The sequence below is a fragment of the Thalassophryne amazonica genome, chromosome 2 (assembly GCF_902500255.1).
Source record: "Thalassophryne amazonica chromosome 2, fThaAma1.1, whole genome shotgun sequence".
NCBI lineage: Eukaryota > Metazoa > Chordata > Actinopteri > Batrachoidiformes > Batrachoididae > Thalassophryne > Thalassophryne amazonica.
In genome coordinates this window covers 154,689,198-154,710,498 of record NC_047104.1, presented here as the reverse complement: position 1 = coordinate 154,710,498, position 21,301 = coordinate 154,689,198, and the positions used below count along the sequence as shown (strand labels likewise).

Sequence of the window (21,301 nt, the reverse complement as noted above, 5' to 3'; positions counted from 1 at the left end):
GACCGTTCACCACAACCCTCTGCTTTCTACCAGTCAGCCAGGCTACACTCCAACAGCACGATGCTCGGCTTTTTGAAGCACGTAATCTAGCTGTTAAAATCTGGCGTAAGGCATCACATGATAAATCTGTTTCCGGGCCCAAAAACCTGCAGGTTTACAATTAAAGTTACATCTGTATGATCCCTTTAAGGATCTATAGTTTAAATTTAGTTTGTGTTTACAGTGTGTGCAAACCTCCGTCCCTCCGTTTAACTGCATTCTTCTGTTTCTAAGGTAAGAACACTTAATAACACGTTTTTCTTTTACTTTATATATTTTATTATGCACTGGTAAATATATACATGTCTGTTTGTTAATAAAAACATGTATTTATTACAATAAACAGGATGTTAAAGAGCAAACTTCCCCCCCGAACGACATGAACAGGAAGCGATCGCAGCTCGCAGCAACTCCCATTGAAAATAACAGAAACGACCTGAGCAATAACAACATCTAAAAACCCAGTTAATATATCCAAGAGAGTTTTAGGCACAAAATACAAAGAGTTTTATGTTGCGATGTTAAAGCTGCTGTCTGTGTGCAGCGGTTTAATTGCAGTTCTCAATGTTAATGACAGCGAGCCTTTTTTGTTTGGAGCCGGAAGTTAAAAATCACATGATGCGTTGCGTCACACTTAACAACCGGATACAACTTTATTTATTACCAGTACATTTTACCCAGAATGCAAGTGGGGGTCAGCGTTCACCTTTTGGCGTGTGTGTTTTGGTATGTCAATCGTACGATAATCGCGTGAATGACGTAGTTAGTACTGACTTTGTGATTGGCTGAGAATTTACATACCAGGACAAATAACATACTCGCAGCAGAACACCAGTTGTCGGGCTGCAGAAGCTGCATGTAGTTTTAGTTGTCGTAGTCTTAAAGAAAGCTAACGTCCATCTCAGCTGTTTGAAAAAAAAGAAATTTCGCACTTGAACAAGGAAATCGGGAATACAAAGTTCGTCCATCAGCAGGTTAGTTTACAGTTAATGTTCCAAGTTGACAATTAGCGTCAAGCTAAAGGTGTTAGCTGAAGCTAAATCCTGAGGAAGTTAGCTTGTTGGAGATGACGAAAACGTAGCATCAGTCTTGACTTTGTGCAAGTAAATACTATTCAGTATAAATAAATAGTATTATAATAATAGCTGGGATAAAAAGAAATATAAAACTATGTATGTAAGGATCGTTAACCAACTCACGATAGGTGGCTCTAGTTTACGTCACTTCCAAAGTTTCTGAGCACCGTTTTATACTGTTTTGTTGTATTTTAGCTAACTTGATATATATGTTCATTATTTTTTGCTGGTCATGATGACTGGATTACCGCGTTGAAATATGTCTCAGATTACGTGTAAAATTTAGTAACTTCTTTAATTTGACTCCCACTCTTTTCTGAGGTTGAAGTGGTTCCTCTAACTACGAAATCCTGAAGTGACGTAATTTATACCAGAACTACTTAAAGATTGTCTTTCAGTGAAGGCAGTGGCTGTTCGTACGGAGCCGTGTTATACAGACAGTTGCCCAGTTCCGGATCACCTTTTTTAAAGTCCCTTTATTGTGTATTGTTGTTTTGGGCATTTGGATGTTATTTAGCTGAAAAAATCTGGATGGGGTAGGCCTTCTACTTAAAGTGTGAAGCCACATTATGTGTGGTGCAAATATTTGCCAGATCACTTTGCCCATTTCCGGATCACGACACACTGTGTCACTTTGGGGTCATTCCTGGCATCTGTGCAGAGCCCTTCTAATGGAGAATGATACACACTGTGCCCAAGAATGTGTTTTGAACACAAAGTGATATAAATTAAACTTATTAAATAAGAATTTGCTTACTTTCATAAGGCGCCGTTATGTTTTTACGAGCAAAAAAAAAAAAAAATTAAGCGTTTTTAAATACGTTCAAACCCGCATTATTTGGTCCATATATGGTCATTAAGAAGTTGCTAAATTGAAATAAGTTTATTGAGATTCCACATTATTTCTGACAAAGCATAAATGTGCTGTTGCAAGAGCTCCCATAACAAAAGATCAACTTATTTCTCTATAGTATTAAACCGTATATAACTGGAAACAGCGTGTATCCACCATTCAACCTTCACAAACAAAATAATGCTTCTTTTTAAGGGGTTATTAGCTCACTTCATGTTTTATTTACAACTATGTTTAATACAGCCTTTAAATGACAAGCAGAAAAGGAAAAGACCATTTATCAAAACTGAAAGAAATGACAGACATTATTTTTATTGAAAAACTTTTAATAACTTTAATAACATCTACTGCTTCACATGGTGTCAATTATAACAATATCAAACGTTAGTGAAAGGAAAATGATTTCCAACAAACACATGTCAGGTCAGTCAGACAGATTAAAATGAAATCAGTCAGATAATCAGGCAGTCTGAGTCTGTGGACATTTTTAAGTCAAGACTCAAAACCTATTTTTATTCTCTTTCTTATGGATAGTTTTTATTTTTTTATTTGTTTTATTCTTTTACTTCTGTTTTATTTATGTATTTGAATTTTTTTAAATTCATTTTTAATTATTTATTCAATTTTATGTTGACTTGTTTTATGTAAGGCGCCTTGAGACGGCTTTTACTGTCATTTGGCGCATTATAAGCTAATTAAATTAAATAATTAATCTTGCTCTGGCAATTCACTTAATGTATGTAATGAGATAGCAGTTTCACTTTTGGATGAAAATTGTGAAATGATCACTATGTTTCAATGTTATGTTTTGCAATTTATGTTATGTTATATGTAATAACACACACACACACACACATATATATATATATATATATATATATATATATATATATATATGTTATTATTATGTTCTAAAAACATACTTTCCATATGTAATACTGTATATTGGGGCATTTTCAAGTTCAGTTCAGTTATTTTATCAAATACATTCATCTGCTTTGCAATTTACAAATCAGTATTTTTAATCTGCTGTGGCGACCCCTAACAGAAACAGCCGAAAGACAAAGAAGAAGAAGAAGAAGTGGTTAGGTTTCAGTGTGCATGGGCACACACCTTTTTCATACCAAGGACTGCTGTTCATTCGAAGATGAGTAAAAATTCTGCTTGCATGAAATAACATCTATATTTCAGTTCAGTTATTATTAAGAACAAAATTTGTCAAATGATGTTGAGTATAAAGGACTGAAAATGCATATTTCAAGACAATAACCATTTTATCACAAATTTATTAGACACTGAAAAAAAGCCCAACATTTTTGTAATGACACCAGCAGCATAGAGTGGACATCTGCTCATACAATGAATACAGAAATTACTTCTTTTCAGGCATGGTTTCACCCATTTTTCTGCAATATTCATGAACCTTGCTGAACATTTGATAGTAAAAGAACATGGAACAGCTACTCCTCCCCCTTGCTCAAGCACTGGTGGCCACGGTGAGAAACTCTGAGTTGGCTCACCAGTTGCCACTGCAGTTATGCTGGCCTCTGAATCTTTGTCAAAAATCTGTCGAAAAGCTCTAGCTAGTCCCCTTGGGACATGCCCTACTGGAAGCCCTGCAATATCCTTTAGCAGGAGCCTTCGTTTGTGATCAACGATGTCTTTATGCATATGAGCTGGGAATGTACTCAGCTCTGGAACCCACACCACACATGCTGACTCATCTTTAATATTTGAGTACTCCCTATCAACTTGTAAGGTTGTTGGAGGGTCGGTCATCGGAGGTCTCACTTTGTATGAATGGTACGCCTTGATTACACAGTTGTGAATGTGCATTGTCTGGAAAAAAAACCCCAGAGAAAACAACTTTAGGAGGTTAGTGAAATAAGTTTAGTTCTCAGATTTGTACAGGTGAAAGCATGATGATACACTCATTGGATGCAGCAACAGGTATGTTGAAGAAAGTTCATAAACTGACGGAATCTGAAACTAATGCCATGTGGTCACCTGTCGCAACAAATCTGAAACTAAACTTATTTCCCACATTTTTCCATTCTCTTTACAAGTCCCATTGATACAAAAAACAGTTGTAAAACAGCTTTTCATGTACTAGTATTAACTGATCAATCCCCAGAAGCCCACAAAACAGAAATATTTAATCTATAATTTAACCATCTGAATCCCCACTCAGTTGCAACATTTGTGACAGAGAAAATCAATGTCCTCTTCCTCTAGGCCATCTGTGTTAATCCATTCAGGGATGCAAGTATCATGGATCCACTTCTCACACATGGCACACTCTACCTATGTGCGTTCAGTGCTCATGTCCTGATCTTGAGACCATTTTACATTGCAAACAATACATTGTTCCTCATCCTCAGTATCCTTTCAAGTTGAGGGATTGCCATCAAAAGTGACAGATTTCTTAGATGGCTTATCACTTTTCTGCATTTGTTTCAAGAATGTTATTTTTGCTTTTCGTTCACGTTCTGCAAATTTCCGTGTGAACTCTAGCTGCTTTAGTGCTAACTGTCTTATTCCTTCATCGGATGTTAAGTTATCAGGCAAAGTATTAACCATCCGTCGTCATTTGATGACAGGTTCTTTTGCCTTCGGAATGATGAGGGACTCCTGTAGCACAGGGGAAATGGAACTGACATCTAATGTGCTCTTTTGTGTCTCCATGCTGGTACTGGAGGTATTTGTACTTGGTTTCGGAGTATTCAATCCTGGAGGTGATTGGGCAAGGGCAACATTAGCCAACAAATCCAAAGCAGCAATGTCTGCTTTTAGTGACGTCTTCCCCTGGCTCTTTCTCACAAACTTCTGATATGCATCAAACCAAGGTGATGCACCACCAACATCATAATTTTCCTCAATGCGCTGCTTATACTTCTGGCGTACAGGTGTGGTCAAGACACTTTCATACACTTCCAAGGCTCCCTTAGCTTTCATCATCTCATCACTTGAGCTAGCTTTATCCACTTGCTGATCAACTAATGTACTGGCACTGTCATCTAACTGATATGTCAGGCCTGGCTTCAAAGCATCATCATCTATTTGTGCTCGGTCAACTGGGTGTACTCTTGTTGCTTTGAAACTGTTTATGATAGTGCGTGGATTGTAGAAGTTGTCATAGGCTACCTTCAACATACCAGCAAAGTTAACTTTGGTGACTTTAATTCCTGGGGTTTCTCTGTAGTGGCTTCTGAGTACTTTGTACCATGATTTCTTAAGTGGCCCAGATATGCCTTGATCTAGTGGCTGCATCAAGTGTGTAGCATTTGGCACCAGCTGGTAGAGCGCAATACCTCTCTCCTTGGCATACATAAAGGGCTCTAAATCAATGTGGCTGCTGACGGAGTCTACAAGGAGGATAACCGGACGTTCCTGAGTTGCGTGCCTATCAAAGAACTTGATAAACTTTCCAAACGTATCTGCATCCATCCATCTTTTATTGGTGTACTCAATTTCGGTGCCCTTTAATGCTCCATTCAGTGGATTGCAGCCAGAAGGTTTTGGTCGTGGGTAAATCAGGAATAGAGGTAACATTTCCTCGTCTGCATTACAACACCACATTGTGGTTAATCCTTCCTTGGGTGAACCACCAGACACATGAGGTACTTGCGATTTGGAATCTTCAGACTTAACAGGTCCAATAACTGTGCCAGCCTTACTGCCCATGACAGAACCACTCTTGTTCGCATTGTACACACATGCAGGTTTGTCCAAGAGATCCAGAGAAACCATATAGTTCATGAATTTAATGAACCATGAATCTACCTGATCTTTTGTGACTTTTGATCGACTCAATTCTAATGCGACCTCTTTTCGACACTGCACTATGTGGTCACTTCTGGCCATGAATGAATAGTACCATTTATATTCTGGGTGACTGTCCTTGAAAGAGTTTGTCCGCTTTTCTTTTACGATTATTCTTTGCACTTTGTCCAGAAATTCACTGGGCGTGAGACCCATTCCCCATTTAGCCATTTCTCCCAGCCATTCTGCCATAGTTTCTTCCTCAGCTGCATTGAACACTGGTGCAGGACTACTGCGACTATCTAGCTCCACTTCCCCAGTCAATCTTCTGTGCAGAAACCCATATGTCAGGCCACTTTTTTTTGCATCCGAACGAACAGATACCTTTTGTTCCTTAACGAGAAACAGCCCTTGCTGAATCCTGCTGGGCCTTGAAGGAGATTTGGAATAACCAGCCTTCTTATAGCGCTTTTTAACTTGCTTTGCTTTCTGCACAGGTGGACTGGCAACAGTGCCCTTCTTTATGGGTGACCTTGCAGCAGCTTTCTTCTTTTTAGATGGCATCTGAAAAAAAATGCACTGCCATCAATCATAAAGTGGCATCATTACAAGCACAAATTGCATTTGCAAATTATTTCTTCCAAAACACTTTTTTATTTATATGAAATGATTAATTCATTTACTTAAATTGGGTGCCATTCCTTAAATTAAGATAATATAAAATCTGTGGTAATAAACATTCTTCCATTTTGACATCTCCCCCTAAGCTTTTAACTCAATGAAGTGGGTCAGGATAGCATAAGATTCCCCAACTTGCTGTCATTTTGCACCTTATATTGTTAGAGATAAAGAGCAAAGGAGGGTTTTAAATGTGTTTTAAAATGTGTGGATGTGAGATTTCTCCCGAATTAAAAAGTAAAAGCCCTCACATTCATGCCCATTCATGATTTTGAGATGACACCCAAAGTACACAAGGCTCACAACTACTGACAAAAGGCTGCTGCTTCAGTGATCCGCAACTGGCAGATTTTCGCGTCGGAGATAAATGCGTGCAGCAATTAAACAGCAACACATAACACACTGACATTTTCTACCCAAGTAAGTATTTTCCCACTCCAGAACCAAAAACACTGAATGGCTAACTCACCTTTTGCTACGTTTTAGAGATCATTACTTTAAAACTTGCAGGAATGATAGTAGAGAAGCTTGAATCTTCGACTGGACTGGGTTGCTTGACGCGAGGACGTTTTGCTTCAAATCGCAGAAGCTTCCTCAGCTAAAATTATTGCTCTGGTGGTCTGACTTCTGTCTTGACTCTTTGTAGAGAAGAATAATCAAGAAGTCACAAAAGCTGGAGTTTTAAACCTAACCCGACCCCTCCTACCGAGAGACAGACTGCTATAGGCTAGTGACTAAACAATAGCTCTAATTAGCACTTATTGTGCTCTAGTTAGCACCCTCCTAATGACAGGGCAGCTGTCCCTCCTAATGATGGGATGGACCCTCTCCTGATGGCTCCCTTGACGACTCTGCTGATGACGTGAATGACTCATTACCATGAACAAAAGACTGAAACTGCTTTGACCTGAGTACCCCATTGTAAACAGGGGATAAAGCGTGTCTCAGACCCCCTCCCCGGTTAAGGCTGGGTTTCAAACATTTCACAAAGAATGCCTCCTTGACCCCTCTCTCAAACCATTTCTTCTCTCTGGCTAATATTTTAACTTCCTTGTCCTCAAACGTGTGGTTAGTGTCTTTAAGGTGGAGATGAACTGCAGACTGAGGTCCACTGGTGCCCTCTCTGCGGTGCTGGTATAGCCTTTTGTGTAAAGGTTGCTTAGTCTCACCTATGTAGTGTTCGTTACAGTTTTCCTGACATCTGATAGAATACACTGCATTGCTCTGTTTGTAACTAGGGATCCTGCCCTTAGGGTGAACTAATTTCTGTCTCAAGGTGTTAACCGGTTTAAAGTAAACTGTGATTTTGTGCTGTCTGAATTGCAGGAATGAGTCAGTGAGGAAAAACTGCACACACCGCAGACACCGGATGTTTTGAGTCCTCTGCTGATCACAAGGATGGCTGGATCCGGGCGAGCTTGTGGTCATTTGTAGACAAAACATCAGTGTTTCCATTGGTACCAAGTATTAGCTAATTCGCGCTGATTACGAGAAACGGCGGCGCAAATACTACAGCAGTGATCCGGAACTGGCAATGATCCGGAACTGGGCAAGTGACTGTACTGAACTTCTATTGGTGCATAGCATCTGTGTTATTGGTCAATATAGGTCACATAATCATGAGGTTACGTACTTGTACATGCATTTGTGATTGATATGTAGATTTTGTAACTACTTAACCACAACCACTAATCCTAACCTTAACCCCTAACCACAACAATAACTCCTAACCAGGCCATACTGAAATACGAAATGTAATGAAATGGAGCCTAAAATTATGGTACATTTTGAAAACAACCTTTATATCATAGATTATTCACATAGCAAGCACCCTGCTTTAAGCAAAGATAGCTGTTATTTACGTCTGGTGGCAGTACTTTGTCCTTAAAGGAGTATTATCGTGTGATAGAGTTTCATGGCCTTATATGGGTTCAGGTGGGCTATTAAGGTATTCATAAAATTAATGTTTTTGTCCCCATTTCGTGATTATTTACCCTGATTTCATATTATCAGTTCCCATTTCGCTCCATTTCAGTATTTTAGTATAGCTGTTTCTAACCATAATAAGGCTGTGCTATGTATGAACGTTATTAATGTGGTTACGTATGAATAGCCACTTCCTTCAATAAATGACAGAAGAAAAGTGAGTTAGCTGGCTTTAGCTTTTCTACAACCTCTATCATCATGGACTAGATTAGAGATGAAATAAAGCCTAAAGTTCCACAGAACAAGATTTCTATAAATCAATTTCAATAGACATTCTCAAGAAACTATCATTGCATTCTATATAAAAGGATTTCTATAGAATTCTATTGATTGAGTTGCTTCAAAATACCCCCCCAAAAAATGGCACTACTGAGCAAACAGCAGCACATCTGAAAAATCTCACCACCCATCATGTCTCATATAGGTGCAGGCTCAACCATATTCAGCTTCTTCTTCTTCTTTGTGATTCGGCTGTTCCCGTTAGGGGTCGCCACAGCAGATCAGTCGTTTCCATCTCACGCTGTCCTCTTGCCTATAATTACTTTTCTTGTGGGAAATAAGAATTTTGATGTGTCAAACTAACCCACAACACGATGTGGTGACATGCAGATGGAGGATGTCTGTTGCTGTTCTGCGTTTGATCCGATGTCGCAGAATGAGTACATCTGGTGTGAAGAAAGTGCTTCAGTGGAAAGATTTGAGTGAGTTATGGCTCATGTTCACTTTCTTTGAACTGCATCCACAATCAAGGCAAATATGTGGATTTCACCACAGAAGTATAGAGACTGGAATGCCAACTCAAGATTTTGTTCCGTTTGTGAGCTTGCGACCCCGAGATTTCAGCCAATCGGCCGCGAGAGTTGGGGTAATTCACTTCCGGTCGTCTGCTAGCAATAACACCAGATGCGCTTGTCAAGGACAGATTCTGTGTGTTTTCTTGCATTTTCTGCCATGGCTTCAACAAGTTATCCCCTCGAAGTATGTTCAGAGTGTCTTATTGATTTTAAATTGTATTCAGGACAAAACTTGCTATTAACGATCTATATTTTATTTAAGATATATGTTAGCTGAATAATTCCCCTTTCAACCTATCCGGTTGTTTCCAAACCTCTGCAGCAATAACAGTGCAGCACCAACGCATTTTTATTTGGAGAGCAGCAAGACTTTGTGAGCAATAATCGGGGCAGCTACAAAATGTAAGGCTTGGTAAATTATTCAGATAAATTGATGAATACCTTTAACGTTTTGTGATGTTTCATATCATCGATTCCCAGCAGAAATTGGAGTTTATAATACCTGTGAACAAAGCGCTGGCTGCAGAGCAAAAGACCGGAAGTGAAGAATCCAAACATCTCTCGCTCATGCGCGGCACAACCTCAGCCCCCGAGATCAGAAGTTGGCATTCCATCTCTCTGTTTCTGTGATTTCACCTACTGTCTTTTGTGAGTATAGCTAACATATAATTTTCTTCTTTATTAAATTTAGGGAAGATTGCCAAAGTTACTGGTGTTGTGGTCTTGGGGTGAGTTCCAAAATCACATGGTTTTCATGCTCTGTTGTCAAATAGGAAGTATCTGTCGGTATGTAGGTTTCTGTACTAATTCTCACTAATTTGTGCAGCCATACTGCTTTGTGTGCACCTGATCCTGTCAGATTGTACAAGTGAAGCAGTCGCTCCTGATTTGTACTGACACCACCAGAGACTGTGTGGGTTTTAGGGCTGAAACTCCAATTACAAAAATGTTTGAGGCAAATTCTGTGCCTTGAAGCTTTGTTTAACATTGTAGTACATATGCCAGGCCTGTGTGTGGTGCTGTCCCTAGAAAAACAAAAACAAAAGAAAACTAGCGCATGCCCATAATCATGTAAAGGCTGATCCAAGAGTTACCGCTTTCCAGCATGACACACAGAGTAAAATAAAGCCTTTTAAGAGAAAGAGTCCACGCTGATCATCTGAAATAGACTGACTGCACATTTAAAGCAAACCCAAAAGTACTTTTTATCCGATTGCTCAATTATTCACCAGAATAATTGGAATAAAAGGTCTGGGAACCTTCCAGTCAAATTGAAAGCACAGATCCATGCCCTTATAAAGACTGCAGGTAAGATCATGGGCCACACTCCTCCCAGTTTCAAGAACTCGCTGACAGAGCAATCATTACACAAGCAAAAAATATCTTAATGGACAGCTCACATGTTCTGCACTCAGAGTATACCTTGTTAAACTTGGGAAAGAGATATCATGTTCCTTTGTGCAAATGTAACCGGTACAAACACTCATTTGTTCCGTTGTGTATTAAACTTATTAATGGACAAGCTTAAATTGTACTTATGTCATAGGATAAATTTTGTACTTTTTTCAGTTGAATGGCGAGTGGTAAATGGCTGTGTAGTTTTAGTAGTATATAGTGGGTTGGTTACAGTGATTTTTTTTTTTTTTTTTTTTTTTTTTTAAAGGTTATTTTTGGTTATGTATGTTATTTTATTGTTGGTGATATTTATTTTTGTGGCTTTTACTGTGTAAAGGCTGGTCCTGTTTTTATTGTCTGTGCAGGTGAGCCCCCTCATGCACCAAACTAAATTTCTCTGAAAGTCAATAGAATACTCAATTACTAAAATAATCGATAGTTGCAGCCCTAATATTATTGTTATAATTTATAAGCAAAAGCAAAAAAGCTTGTATGTGATATGTCTATGTCCAATTTGATATGTATGATTATTTTATTTTCTCATTGTCCGTTGTTTAGAGGCTGTCTGTTTATTACTTATGAAGTGATAACCTTGGGCAAGGCTGTGACCATTGACACTAGTGCAATTCTTCAAGAAAAGTACAAGTCTTGCATCTATCTAAAAGCCACACCCTCTGATGAAAAGGAGAATCTTGCTGCAGGTACTCAACACCACTCATGTTGAATGTCATGGTCAGAATGGGAAATCATTTTTCTTTTTTTTTTTAATCAAATGTAAACCTTCAAAGAATGACACTACTTTTATGACTCAGTTTTGAGGTACTTAGAATTCAGACATATGTGAGCTGCTTTATATCCCCAATGAGCGCATTATGATACAATCATTTCCAAATGTCCAGTGACAATTGTCATCATATTCATGAATATCATTCCTTCTGTCTTTCCTGCTGACATACCTCTGTCTTTCTGCTGACTGATCTCACTTCCACTGGTCAAGGTTATTTAAATGAAAAAGTGGTAAATCAACCTATAGTATACTAGATAGTAACTAGTAAATATTATTGAGGAGTTTGTTTTAACTTGGTAATTGGAACCAGTGATGTGCAGGGGTGAAAGTAAGATGGAATGCCGTACCGGAAAGAGATATAGAGTCCTCTTCAGCGCTCCCCTCGTCTGAGATGCAGTGGCAAAACACAGAATGTACTAATACACTTAGATCTGGAATCCAAATAAATAAAAATCAGTGAAAAATACAGTGACTTTTTTGAACACGGTCTATCTTTGATGAGTTGAAAACTCCCAAATAGGATGCTTTGCTGATAACAAGAGAAAGGGGAGCTGCCAGACCGGCAGGATGTTTATGTACTGATCCACACATGTGCACTTATAAATGGGATTACTCAGACTGGGGGACTGCTGAGACTGTGGAAGATGTCTACAGTCTTTCTTTTTTTTTTCCTTCTTTTTTTTCTCCTTATTTGCAAAGTTTTTTTTTTTGGTTTTTTTTGCTACAAAAGCATTTTGTAAAAGGTAATTGAAATGAGCAGAGTTTTTAATGTATAACAGGTCTCCTTACGAGATGAGCTACCCATTGAGAGGAGCACCACCACACAACAGCTCTCTCTACCCCGGACGTTACACCTTTTTTTTTTTTTTTTCTTTAAATTTAGACAAAAAGTTACATGGAAACCTTACATAAGATAAGATACAACATACTCAATAACAGGTTAATTCAAAAAACAGATCAAGGCTAGGGGGGATTTTATTTATATATATATTAGGGTGCATCAAACTGCCCTTGATTTTCAAAATGTTTTTATATTCTTACGGCTATATAATAAAAATGTACCTCATGAAAAAATAATTTGGTCAAAATTTCACAAATTTTGGTTAACAATTACTGGGTCCACATTGAGACTGAAAATATGGAAAATAATGATAAACTCATGAAAAAAGAAAGAAGTAATTTAAAATGTTCACATTTTCTTGAACAATGCATATGACACTAAAAATAATTAAAACATAGCAACTTTAAGTTTTCATTAAAAGTTACTAGTTTATATAACCATAAAAATCCAGAAAGTCGTTCTGTTTACACGTGTAATCGTGTATGCACTATTCGGTTTCCTCTTCCGGAGGTTTGGTCTCTTTTTCCTGTCTGTTTCCACTCCTTGTAGGACATTCTGAAAGTGCTCTTCTGACTTGGCAACATCAGTAAAGTCGGCACTTAACTTCACCCCTCTTTCTGCACAGTCATTAATGATGTTAATGGCACTGAGTTTCATTTTTGAAGAAAGATAAGACGGCAGCTTCATCCGCTCACTAACTTCTTTGGTCAGTAAATCACAGCCCAGAAGCAGCAGACTAAAGATTAACCAGGAGTCATGTGCAACAAAATCTGCTAGTGTCGTAGACTGGGTGATGTCAGTTGGAAAATGTGGCTTCCCAAAACCTGTACCAAAGCGATCTCTAGGTGTGTTGTGGATGTCACCTTGTTCAGGTTTCACTGCCAAGAGCCTCTCAGCCAAGTTGCGCCGCTCATCAGATGAAGTTGCATCACTGAAGAGTGCAAGTGGTACCATTTCTGTAGTTAAATACCACAGGTGACGGGATAAAGCAGTTATGGCACTCTTTGATACAGTCGGATTGACTGCCTCCTACTGCAGGCATTTCTTAGACAAACACAAGTCATTCCACGGCGCATCCACAGCTTTAGCACAAGTATTCCACCGTGAACTGTAGATCAAGCACACAAATGTGACAAATTCACGTAATTTCCCACTCTGTTTGGTAGCATTGGTTCCAGGTGGCAAGGAACTGATCTCGTGTTGTAGAAGAACGATTTTGGCTGAATACAGAAGTTTGGCCATCCATCTGGCTTTATGCAGTGCATTACGACACTTGAGACTCAAGTCTGTTTAATTGAGGCCATCTAAATACAACAAATACAGTTCTGAGAATTCCTTGTAATCATCACGCTGATGCTGTGTAGAAGCTGAAGTGTTTCACTTCTCCATTCCTGCACCAGAGTCTTTGTTTCATCAGAATATGAACTTGAATCGAACAGTGTCAGAGTTTCTTTTCTGATATGGCATACATTATCAGAGTGTTTCCTGAACCTGCTGAACACAGACACTTCAGGTGATTTAGAAGCTTCAATCTTCAGGTCGGTGAATATTTGTCAGCATACCATACATGCAAACAGTCAAGAATTTCATTCTTCTCCCAGAGGTATTTCCACTCTCCATACAGCTGTTTACTTAAACGCTATAGAGGTTTCTGGGATTGGGAGAGTGGAGAACTCCTACTTCCTGTTTCAGCAGCAAATAAATGATCTGGGATAGGACTTAATGCCCTGTTTACCACTCTCCTAGAGACTCCATGCAGTCTGTAGGCTAAAGTGATTGTGGCAGTGAGAATGGGGGGACACTTGTTACCACTTAAAATTCTGGGAAAATGAAAACAGCGCTTGCAGTAGTTTATAATCACCTATGCCAATGTTTCGAATATTGCCATTATTACATCTTTTCATGGCCAATGTGGACCTGCTAGAATATATATATACATATATATATATATATATATATACACACACAAAACTTTCCAAAGGTACACATCATGCAGATGTAAACAGACAGCAAACTGGAGCAAGGACAGAAACACCCAGATATACAGTCCTCTACAGCCGGTACACTGGGGTTAGCCTTGGAAAAGCAACTTTCATCCCTGCAATTTTCAAGCAAATTTCTCAGAAATAAATGTAAATTTGATGAATACATGAAAATCAACAGACTGTGCTGCCCGTGATGTGTTGAAGTAGATTTTAGTGCACCGATGGTTAAAAAGCAGGTATTTAATATCAAGGATTTGAGAAACATACTGGATGATTATCATCCTTGTTTATGCATAGTACAAAGTACTATGCATAGTACCTTATAGTGTTTTCTCTGTTTGTGTTCAAATAAAAAGCATCAGCAGGACTCTAGAAGCAATCAAAAAGCCTGCACTAGCATGACTCTGTGCCACCAGCAGCTGGCAGTGCAATTTCCCTTTCTCCGTTATTTTCAGAAAAAGAACAGATTGTTGTTTTGTTTAATGATGATGTTGTTCTGATGTTATTTCCCCAAAAAATTATGTTTGCACTTTACCTGAAAATAAATGTTTTGCCATAAATTCTGTTATGTGTCTAACGTCATACATCATGTACTCAAGGATGTGCACAGAATTTAAGAATCTCAAAGTCAGAAAAGGGCAAGCCTTTAACAACTTTAATGTGAGCGCACGAGCAAAAAAAAATTTTGAGTAACACAGAAACTGCAAGAATCTAATTTTACTTTCACCCCGGTGATGTGTGGGTTGAGTCAAACAAATATTCCCTGAAATATTGCGCATATCTGCTCCACTACAGGAAGGATTTACAAAACATTTAGCTTGGTGATCGCTGACAGCCACTGCACTTTAAATGTTTAAAGACTGCATTAATCAGGTGTGATCACCCTTATCAGTTAGGTCATCTTTTACGTAATTATTGTATGGCCTTGCCTTACAATATAAAGCGCCTTGGGGCAACTGTTTGTTGTGATTTGGCGCTATATAAATAAATAAAAATAAATAAATAAAAATGATCACACCACAGTGACGGCTTTAAACGTTTAATCATCACAGTGCTTCTGTGTGATCAGAGCGCACAGCACGGGCATGAGAAACGCACCTGCAGCAGGAAAAAAAACAGAGGGACATGCTTTAAAACGCTGCGTTTTCAGTCACAAATTAAAGGATATTCTGAGGTCATTTTCAAAAATCAGGAGCTGTATGTGGATTCATGTCCATCTGTGATGGTGAATTGGACTGAAATGAACAGGTCAGACTTTATATTTTTCCGTGTGTGAATGAAACAGTCATTCTGCATACGGACCACATCTTTTAGCCAATCAGTGGCCAGCATTAATGGATGGGTGAGTAAATTACAAAAAACATGTGCCAACAATCAAACAACTTACCTACAACTTATGTCCAGCATGTGTGGGACATGCGAGTCACACGTTGGCACTTGTTGAATGTTTTCAGCGTGCCCAAAATGTTTTGAGGAGCTCAGCTTATCAGGATGTACATCAACGTGTTTCATCTTGCTCTTAATGTGTAACAAAACTTACCCTTAACTCACTGGAATTATGCCAGCGTTTTTTAATATGGTCTGCATACGCTGGCTAAATTGCTGTGTTGTGACAGGGCTTTTAGTGTGCTGACATCACGGGTTGGTAGCAAAACTCTGTTTTGTTTGTGTGTAAATATATCCTCTTTGTCATATATTATTATACTATACTATTGCAATGCACTTTATGTTGGTATCACTCAAGGCTCTCTAAACCGACTCCAACTGGTCCAGAATGCTGCTGCTCACCTGTTGACCAACACCAGGAAGCACAGCCACATTACTCCTGTACTTTACTCCCTGCACTGGCTTCCAGTCCGTTTTAGAGTTGATTTTAAACTGTTAATGTTTGTTTTTAAAGCTGTAAATGGCATTGCACCTTCTTATTTATGTGACCTGTTAAAAACACACAACCCTGTCAGAGCACTTCGGTCTGCTGACCAAAACTTTCTGGAGGTTCCCAGGTCCAGGTCCAAACAATGGGGTGACCGTTCTTTTGCAGTAGCAGGTCCTAAATTGTGGAATGCATTACCTCCTGAACTGAGGTCCATTAACAGCTTGCCTCTGTTTAAAGCTAAGTTGAAAACATACTTGTTCAGGGCAGCTTTTTGCACATAATTGCTTTGACACTTTTTTTTTGTCTATTTTTATTCTATTTTGGATGCTCTTATTGTGTTTTATTGTGTTTTTCGTACTGTTCTTTTTATTTTATCTCTAGCTGGTGCTATTGGAAAGCACTTTGGTTCAGTGAAAACTGTTGTAAAGTGCTATAGAAATAAAACTTGATTATGTAAAAGCGAGTGAGAAATAAACACTTCTAAAACTGAAAATGCTGTTTTTAGAACTTAATGATACATCTGAAGTGATTTAAAAGACATTTAGCAGACATTAGCTTGTTTACTTTTTTGAGTGGTGGGGGTGACAGCCAATCAGCGTAGAGCTGCACCATGACATCACAATCTGGTTGCTAGCTGCAAACTCAGGTTTTGGAACCTAATAATTACTTAAACAGCTGCAAATTATGCAGAACACAATGCTCATACAGTCGAGGGTATTTTAGCATTGCGGTATTTTTAATATTTGGGTCATTTTGCCAGCGGGTCAGTGAAAATAAATTTTAAGTATATTAATGAAACACTGCCTAAAGCCTAATATTGGTGTCAATGTATAAGAAATATTTTTTGTAAACATCATTTGTTGAATACCTCAAATTGTGAAAAGATGCAGTGCATGTTTATGACAGACACCTTTGTGATTGGAGAACGGATGTGGAGACGATGCAGAAAAATTTAAAAAGTGTACACCTCAAAAAAAGTTAGGTGTGGGAGTTTATGTACCTTGCAGCAGTAGGTTTTTGTTAAAACTGGGGAAAATTGGGAAACAAACCTATTTCTTTTTTTTTTGTGCAGATGCAAGTAAACAAGCAGTTTTCATTTTTTCTATACATTATTATTATTATTATTGTTTGTTTTGATGAAGATGATGAAAACTTTTTATTTGATTAGCACTCAACCCCGCAAATGAAATACAATTACATATATACATACATACACACATTCAACAAAAACATTTCAACAAAGGATGACGCTAATCAAAAAGGTATAGGCTGAAGCTCATGCTTATTATGCCTAACCTTTTTTACAAAAAGAACTTCAGCAAGGTAACATAAAATATAACAGAAAAAAAGAAAAACCTGAAGCACTTTAGAAAAATTAATATATAAATAAATACAGTTCCATAATAATAATACAACCAAAAGTTACATAAATTACATTATCATTTTTTCATAATAGACAACAGAAAACCTAAAAAACGATCAGTGATGTAACTCTTAAATACTGGTAATACAGGAATTAAATACTAAATAATGCTATGTGGGAAAACTGTGTGTACGTGTGGGACAGATCAAGAAGTGAACAATGTCTACCTTTCGAAAAATTCAGTCAGTGCATCAAGAGTTCTGAGTCTGAATGTTCATGAGCTAAAGACTTTGCTAAATTTATTGTTGTTGACAATTAGGTTATATCATTTTAAAGCTGTACTTTGCACTAAAAGTCATTCTAATGTCCACTAGTTTACTCTTTGAATTAAATTGAGTTAAACATGAGGTGAGTCTGTGCTGCTTGTGAATGCGCCTGTGCATAACTGGTTGATACACATTTCTTCAAAGCATTATTTGCAGTGTATTTATTCAGGTTTCTATGTACGTACTCCAGGGCTTACACACAAAGCAAGAAAGGAGCTTCATAAAGCTGCGAGGCGGTTTCTGGGAATATCGCCTGGGGTTTTGCTGAAATCATTAGACGGTAAGGAAAGTCGTCATTGTCGCAATTCACCTGCAGAACACAGCAAAAGTACAGCTTGAAATGTGATCATTTCCATAAATGCTTCGTGCACCAGACAGCAGAAGTTAAGAGTGAAAGCACAAACATGTAGTGTCAGAAACGTGCATTTGCACTTTCATATCACTTCTGTTGAGTGTGTACATGAGGCCAAGGAAACATCTGCCTTATTTTACACATCCTCTTCTGAATGTTGTCAGTTTGTGTGCTCGTGCTGAGTGTTTAGCAAATAGCATGAGAGACTACACTGCATGCACAATTATTAAACAAATTGTATTCCTGATGATTCATTTTACTGTTGAAGAAACATAGTGCTTTCAGTCACGGCAAAAGTTGTTTAACAAAGGAAAAGGGAGTTTTGACTTTCTCAAGGGAAAATATGTGTGCCCAGTTATCAGCCAAGTTAGTGTGCAGAATTAGTAAGCAACTAAATGAAAAACTAAAATTTTTCTAGGTCACTTGTTTATCAAAAGCTCATGTAAACACACACGCAAGGCCTCCTGCAGACATCATTAAAACATAAATATTGATTGATAGAGGGGCTTTATTGAATGTGTACAAATTGTATGTAAGACAATAGGATCTTAATAATTAAACAACTGCAAATGAATAAAGAACACAATGCTCATACCGCCGAGGGTATTTTAGCATTGCATATTTTTTTTAATTTATTACAGCAAGTATAATGAATAAACAAGTCAAAATTAACCCTATCAAGACCAGAAAGGGGGGGCTAAAAGTGCCTGCGCCAACTTTCATGTTGTATAATTTCTTAACAACTTATGCTAAGACTACGAAACTTGGTGACTTTTCCTAAAATTTAGTTGGCTACAATTTGGTACCAAAAACTTCACTCCATCATCTTTGTCCTTTCCATGGCAACGGTTTTCTGACAGGTATGTTTGACCCAAAATCACCAATCTGTTTCATCAATGTAACCTCCATATTGTCTACTTAATATATACTTATTCCATTATATTAACGTAACTTTACCTAATTTAATGTCAGCTTTGTTGATTAGAATTAATTGCTAATGCTTATTTGATGACATCGTTATGACACCATGCCCTGAAAATTTGGTAGTAATATGTCATTAAGGACTTACAATTTACTGTCATGTTATGAGTAATTTGAAGCCACTTTGCCATATCTATGATGTCATGTTATGACATCATTTTGATGTCTTTTGTAGTTGCCATTTGCAGCAGAAATCGTTGTGAACATTTAAGTGCTCTAAAGCACATAATCAGTAAAACTGAGATGCATAACCTAAATTTGTAGGAAGATACATTATGACATTTTGGTCAATACAATCAGATTATGACATCATAATGATGTCATATTACATTACAACGAAACAAAAATGACGCCAATGATTAAGTTTCACAGAATCCCCCAAAAATCCCGGTCTAGATAGGGTTAACAAACACTTTTGACATTTCAATAAAATACTGTGACCAATATAACATTTTCTTTTCAATAACTGCCTTGATTCTTCCATCCATGGAGTCTGTCAGTTTCGTGATCTGTTGATGACCAACTTTTTGTGCAGCAGCAACCACAGCCTTCCAAATACTGTTCACTGACTGGACAGCAGAAAGAGGGCCTAACTGTGGAGGACACATCTTCTTATGGAGATAAGGTGGTGATACAGATGACAAAAAAACAGTAGAGGACAGACCACATTCACAGGATTCTGTGTTAAAGTGTCCAACTTCAGAGCAGAAAAAAACCATGTTTACAGCCTGGTACAACAAATGGTTTTGGTCTCTATAGTTTCCTCCTCTATGACAACTGTAAAGTGGGTGATTTCTCCCCCCCCCCCCCAATTTCTTAGTTTAAGATGGTTTAATTAATAAATAAATTAATTAATAAAAGTCTGTATAATTGTGGGCATGGTTCCTTTGAGTGACAGTGGCTGGGTCCAGTGACTCCTCCCCCGACATACATCAACAACATAACGTGCTGTTATGTTGTTCATGTATCTGTTTGGAGGTTTTTTTTATTTTTATTTTTTTTTTTTTATAAAGACCAGGAATAATACATCTTGTTGTGCAGTGAAATGTCTTAACATATCATCTAGGATGTCCCTGTTGCAATATTCACGCTGAGTGAAACCCTCGTCTTATTTAATATTGTATGCCAACGGTATTAGCATTTTTAGCAGCTGTTGGTAGGTATGACTTGCATTTACATTGGGCTGCTCTATCCATCTGCATCAGAGGCCATGCCAGGTGCTCACTACATACCAAGAGCAACTGGGGATTAAGGATTTTACCCAAGGGCCCTTAGTGATTTTCAGGTCTGGCTGGGTTTTTAAGGTCCACTTAATGCATGATTACTGAGAAAATGTGTGACTCATAACTTTTACTGTCCACACCAATAAAAACTGTTAAGAGAATCACCACACAGTCCCCAAAAATATGATTTAATAAACACCCAAACTGAGGTTACCTGTTAGCTTCAGCTTTGGACTTGGTCTGGGCTTTTTTTCATCACACACTGAGCCACCCATGCTCCACCGTTTATGCATTGAGTTCATTGTGAATCAGTGCGGGCGGGGCTCTCAACATGGTGATGCCCAGAAAAGGGGGTCATTTTGGCTTTTCCAGGTCTCTGTAGTAGACCAATGCTTGATTTCACACAGGCTTTGTCCAGTGTGTATATATACAGTCTATGGTAATGGAGCATTGGCTTGTATAAAAATCATGGCCTTCTTGAATCTTGCAGACATTTTCCTGTCCCACTGCTTCAAGAAAGTATCTCTTAAAAGCTGGAACTAGGTTTGGTATTTGATTTTTATTTATTTTTTAAGTCCAACTTCAGCCCAACAAGGTCGAACTCGCTCATCCTTAATATTAACAGCCAAACCATATGGTCAGTCAAGAGTCACTCTCATTTCTCCACGTTTCTTGCATCCCTGTTGACAATTTGCAACATTTTTTTAAATTGCCTTTTTACCTCTATCTTTGGGAGCTGTCATAACGGTAAACTTTCCCCACTGTGGGATCAATAAAGTTTATCTTAAATAAGCTGCTAATAATTATGCCTATTATGATGTAAGGTGTTAATCACTTTAGGCCACACCCTCCCCCATTACACACTATATATATATATATATATATATATATATATATATATATATATATATATATATATATATATATATATATATATATATATATATATATATATATATATATATATATGCAGCATTTTATCGG

The 21,301-nt window shown here is 37.9% G+C and overlaps 1 protein-coding gene across 4 annotated transcripts in view; it reads left to right on the top strand.

Moving 5' to 3' along the window:
* The first annotated feature begins 746 nt into the window (after positions 1 to 746).
* The window catches only part of serac1 (serine active site containing 1), a 39,410-nt gene continuing 18,855 nt past the window's right edge, over positions 747 to 21,301 (top strand). For 2 of the 4 annotated variants that reach the window (XR_004557858.1, XM_034159598.1), the window contains exons 1-5: positions 843 to 1,013; positions 9,004 to 9,095; positions 9,880 to 9,916; positions 11,142 to 11,284; positions 17,952 to 18,041. Coding sequence is in view for 3 of the 4 variants with exons in the window: in XM_034159598.1 (XP_034015489.1) it covers positions 9,011 to 9,095; positions 9,880 to 9,916; positions 11,142 to 11,284; positions 17,952 to 18,041 (355 nt within the window). In the remaining variant the exon portion in view is untranslated. Of the gene's footprint in view, positions 766 to 842; positions 1,014 to 7,896; positions 7,958 to 9,003; positions 9,096 to 9,879; positions 9,917 to 11,141; positions 11,285 to 17,951; positions 18,042 to 21,301 lie in introns of those variants that run through there. The other 2 variants (XM_034159618.1, XM_034159610.1) reach the window with 2 other exon arrangements.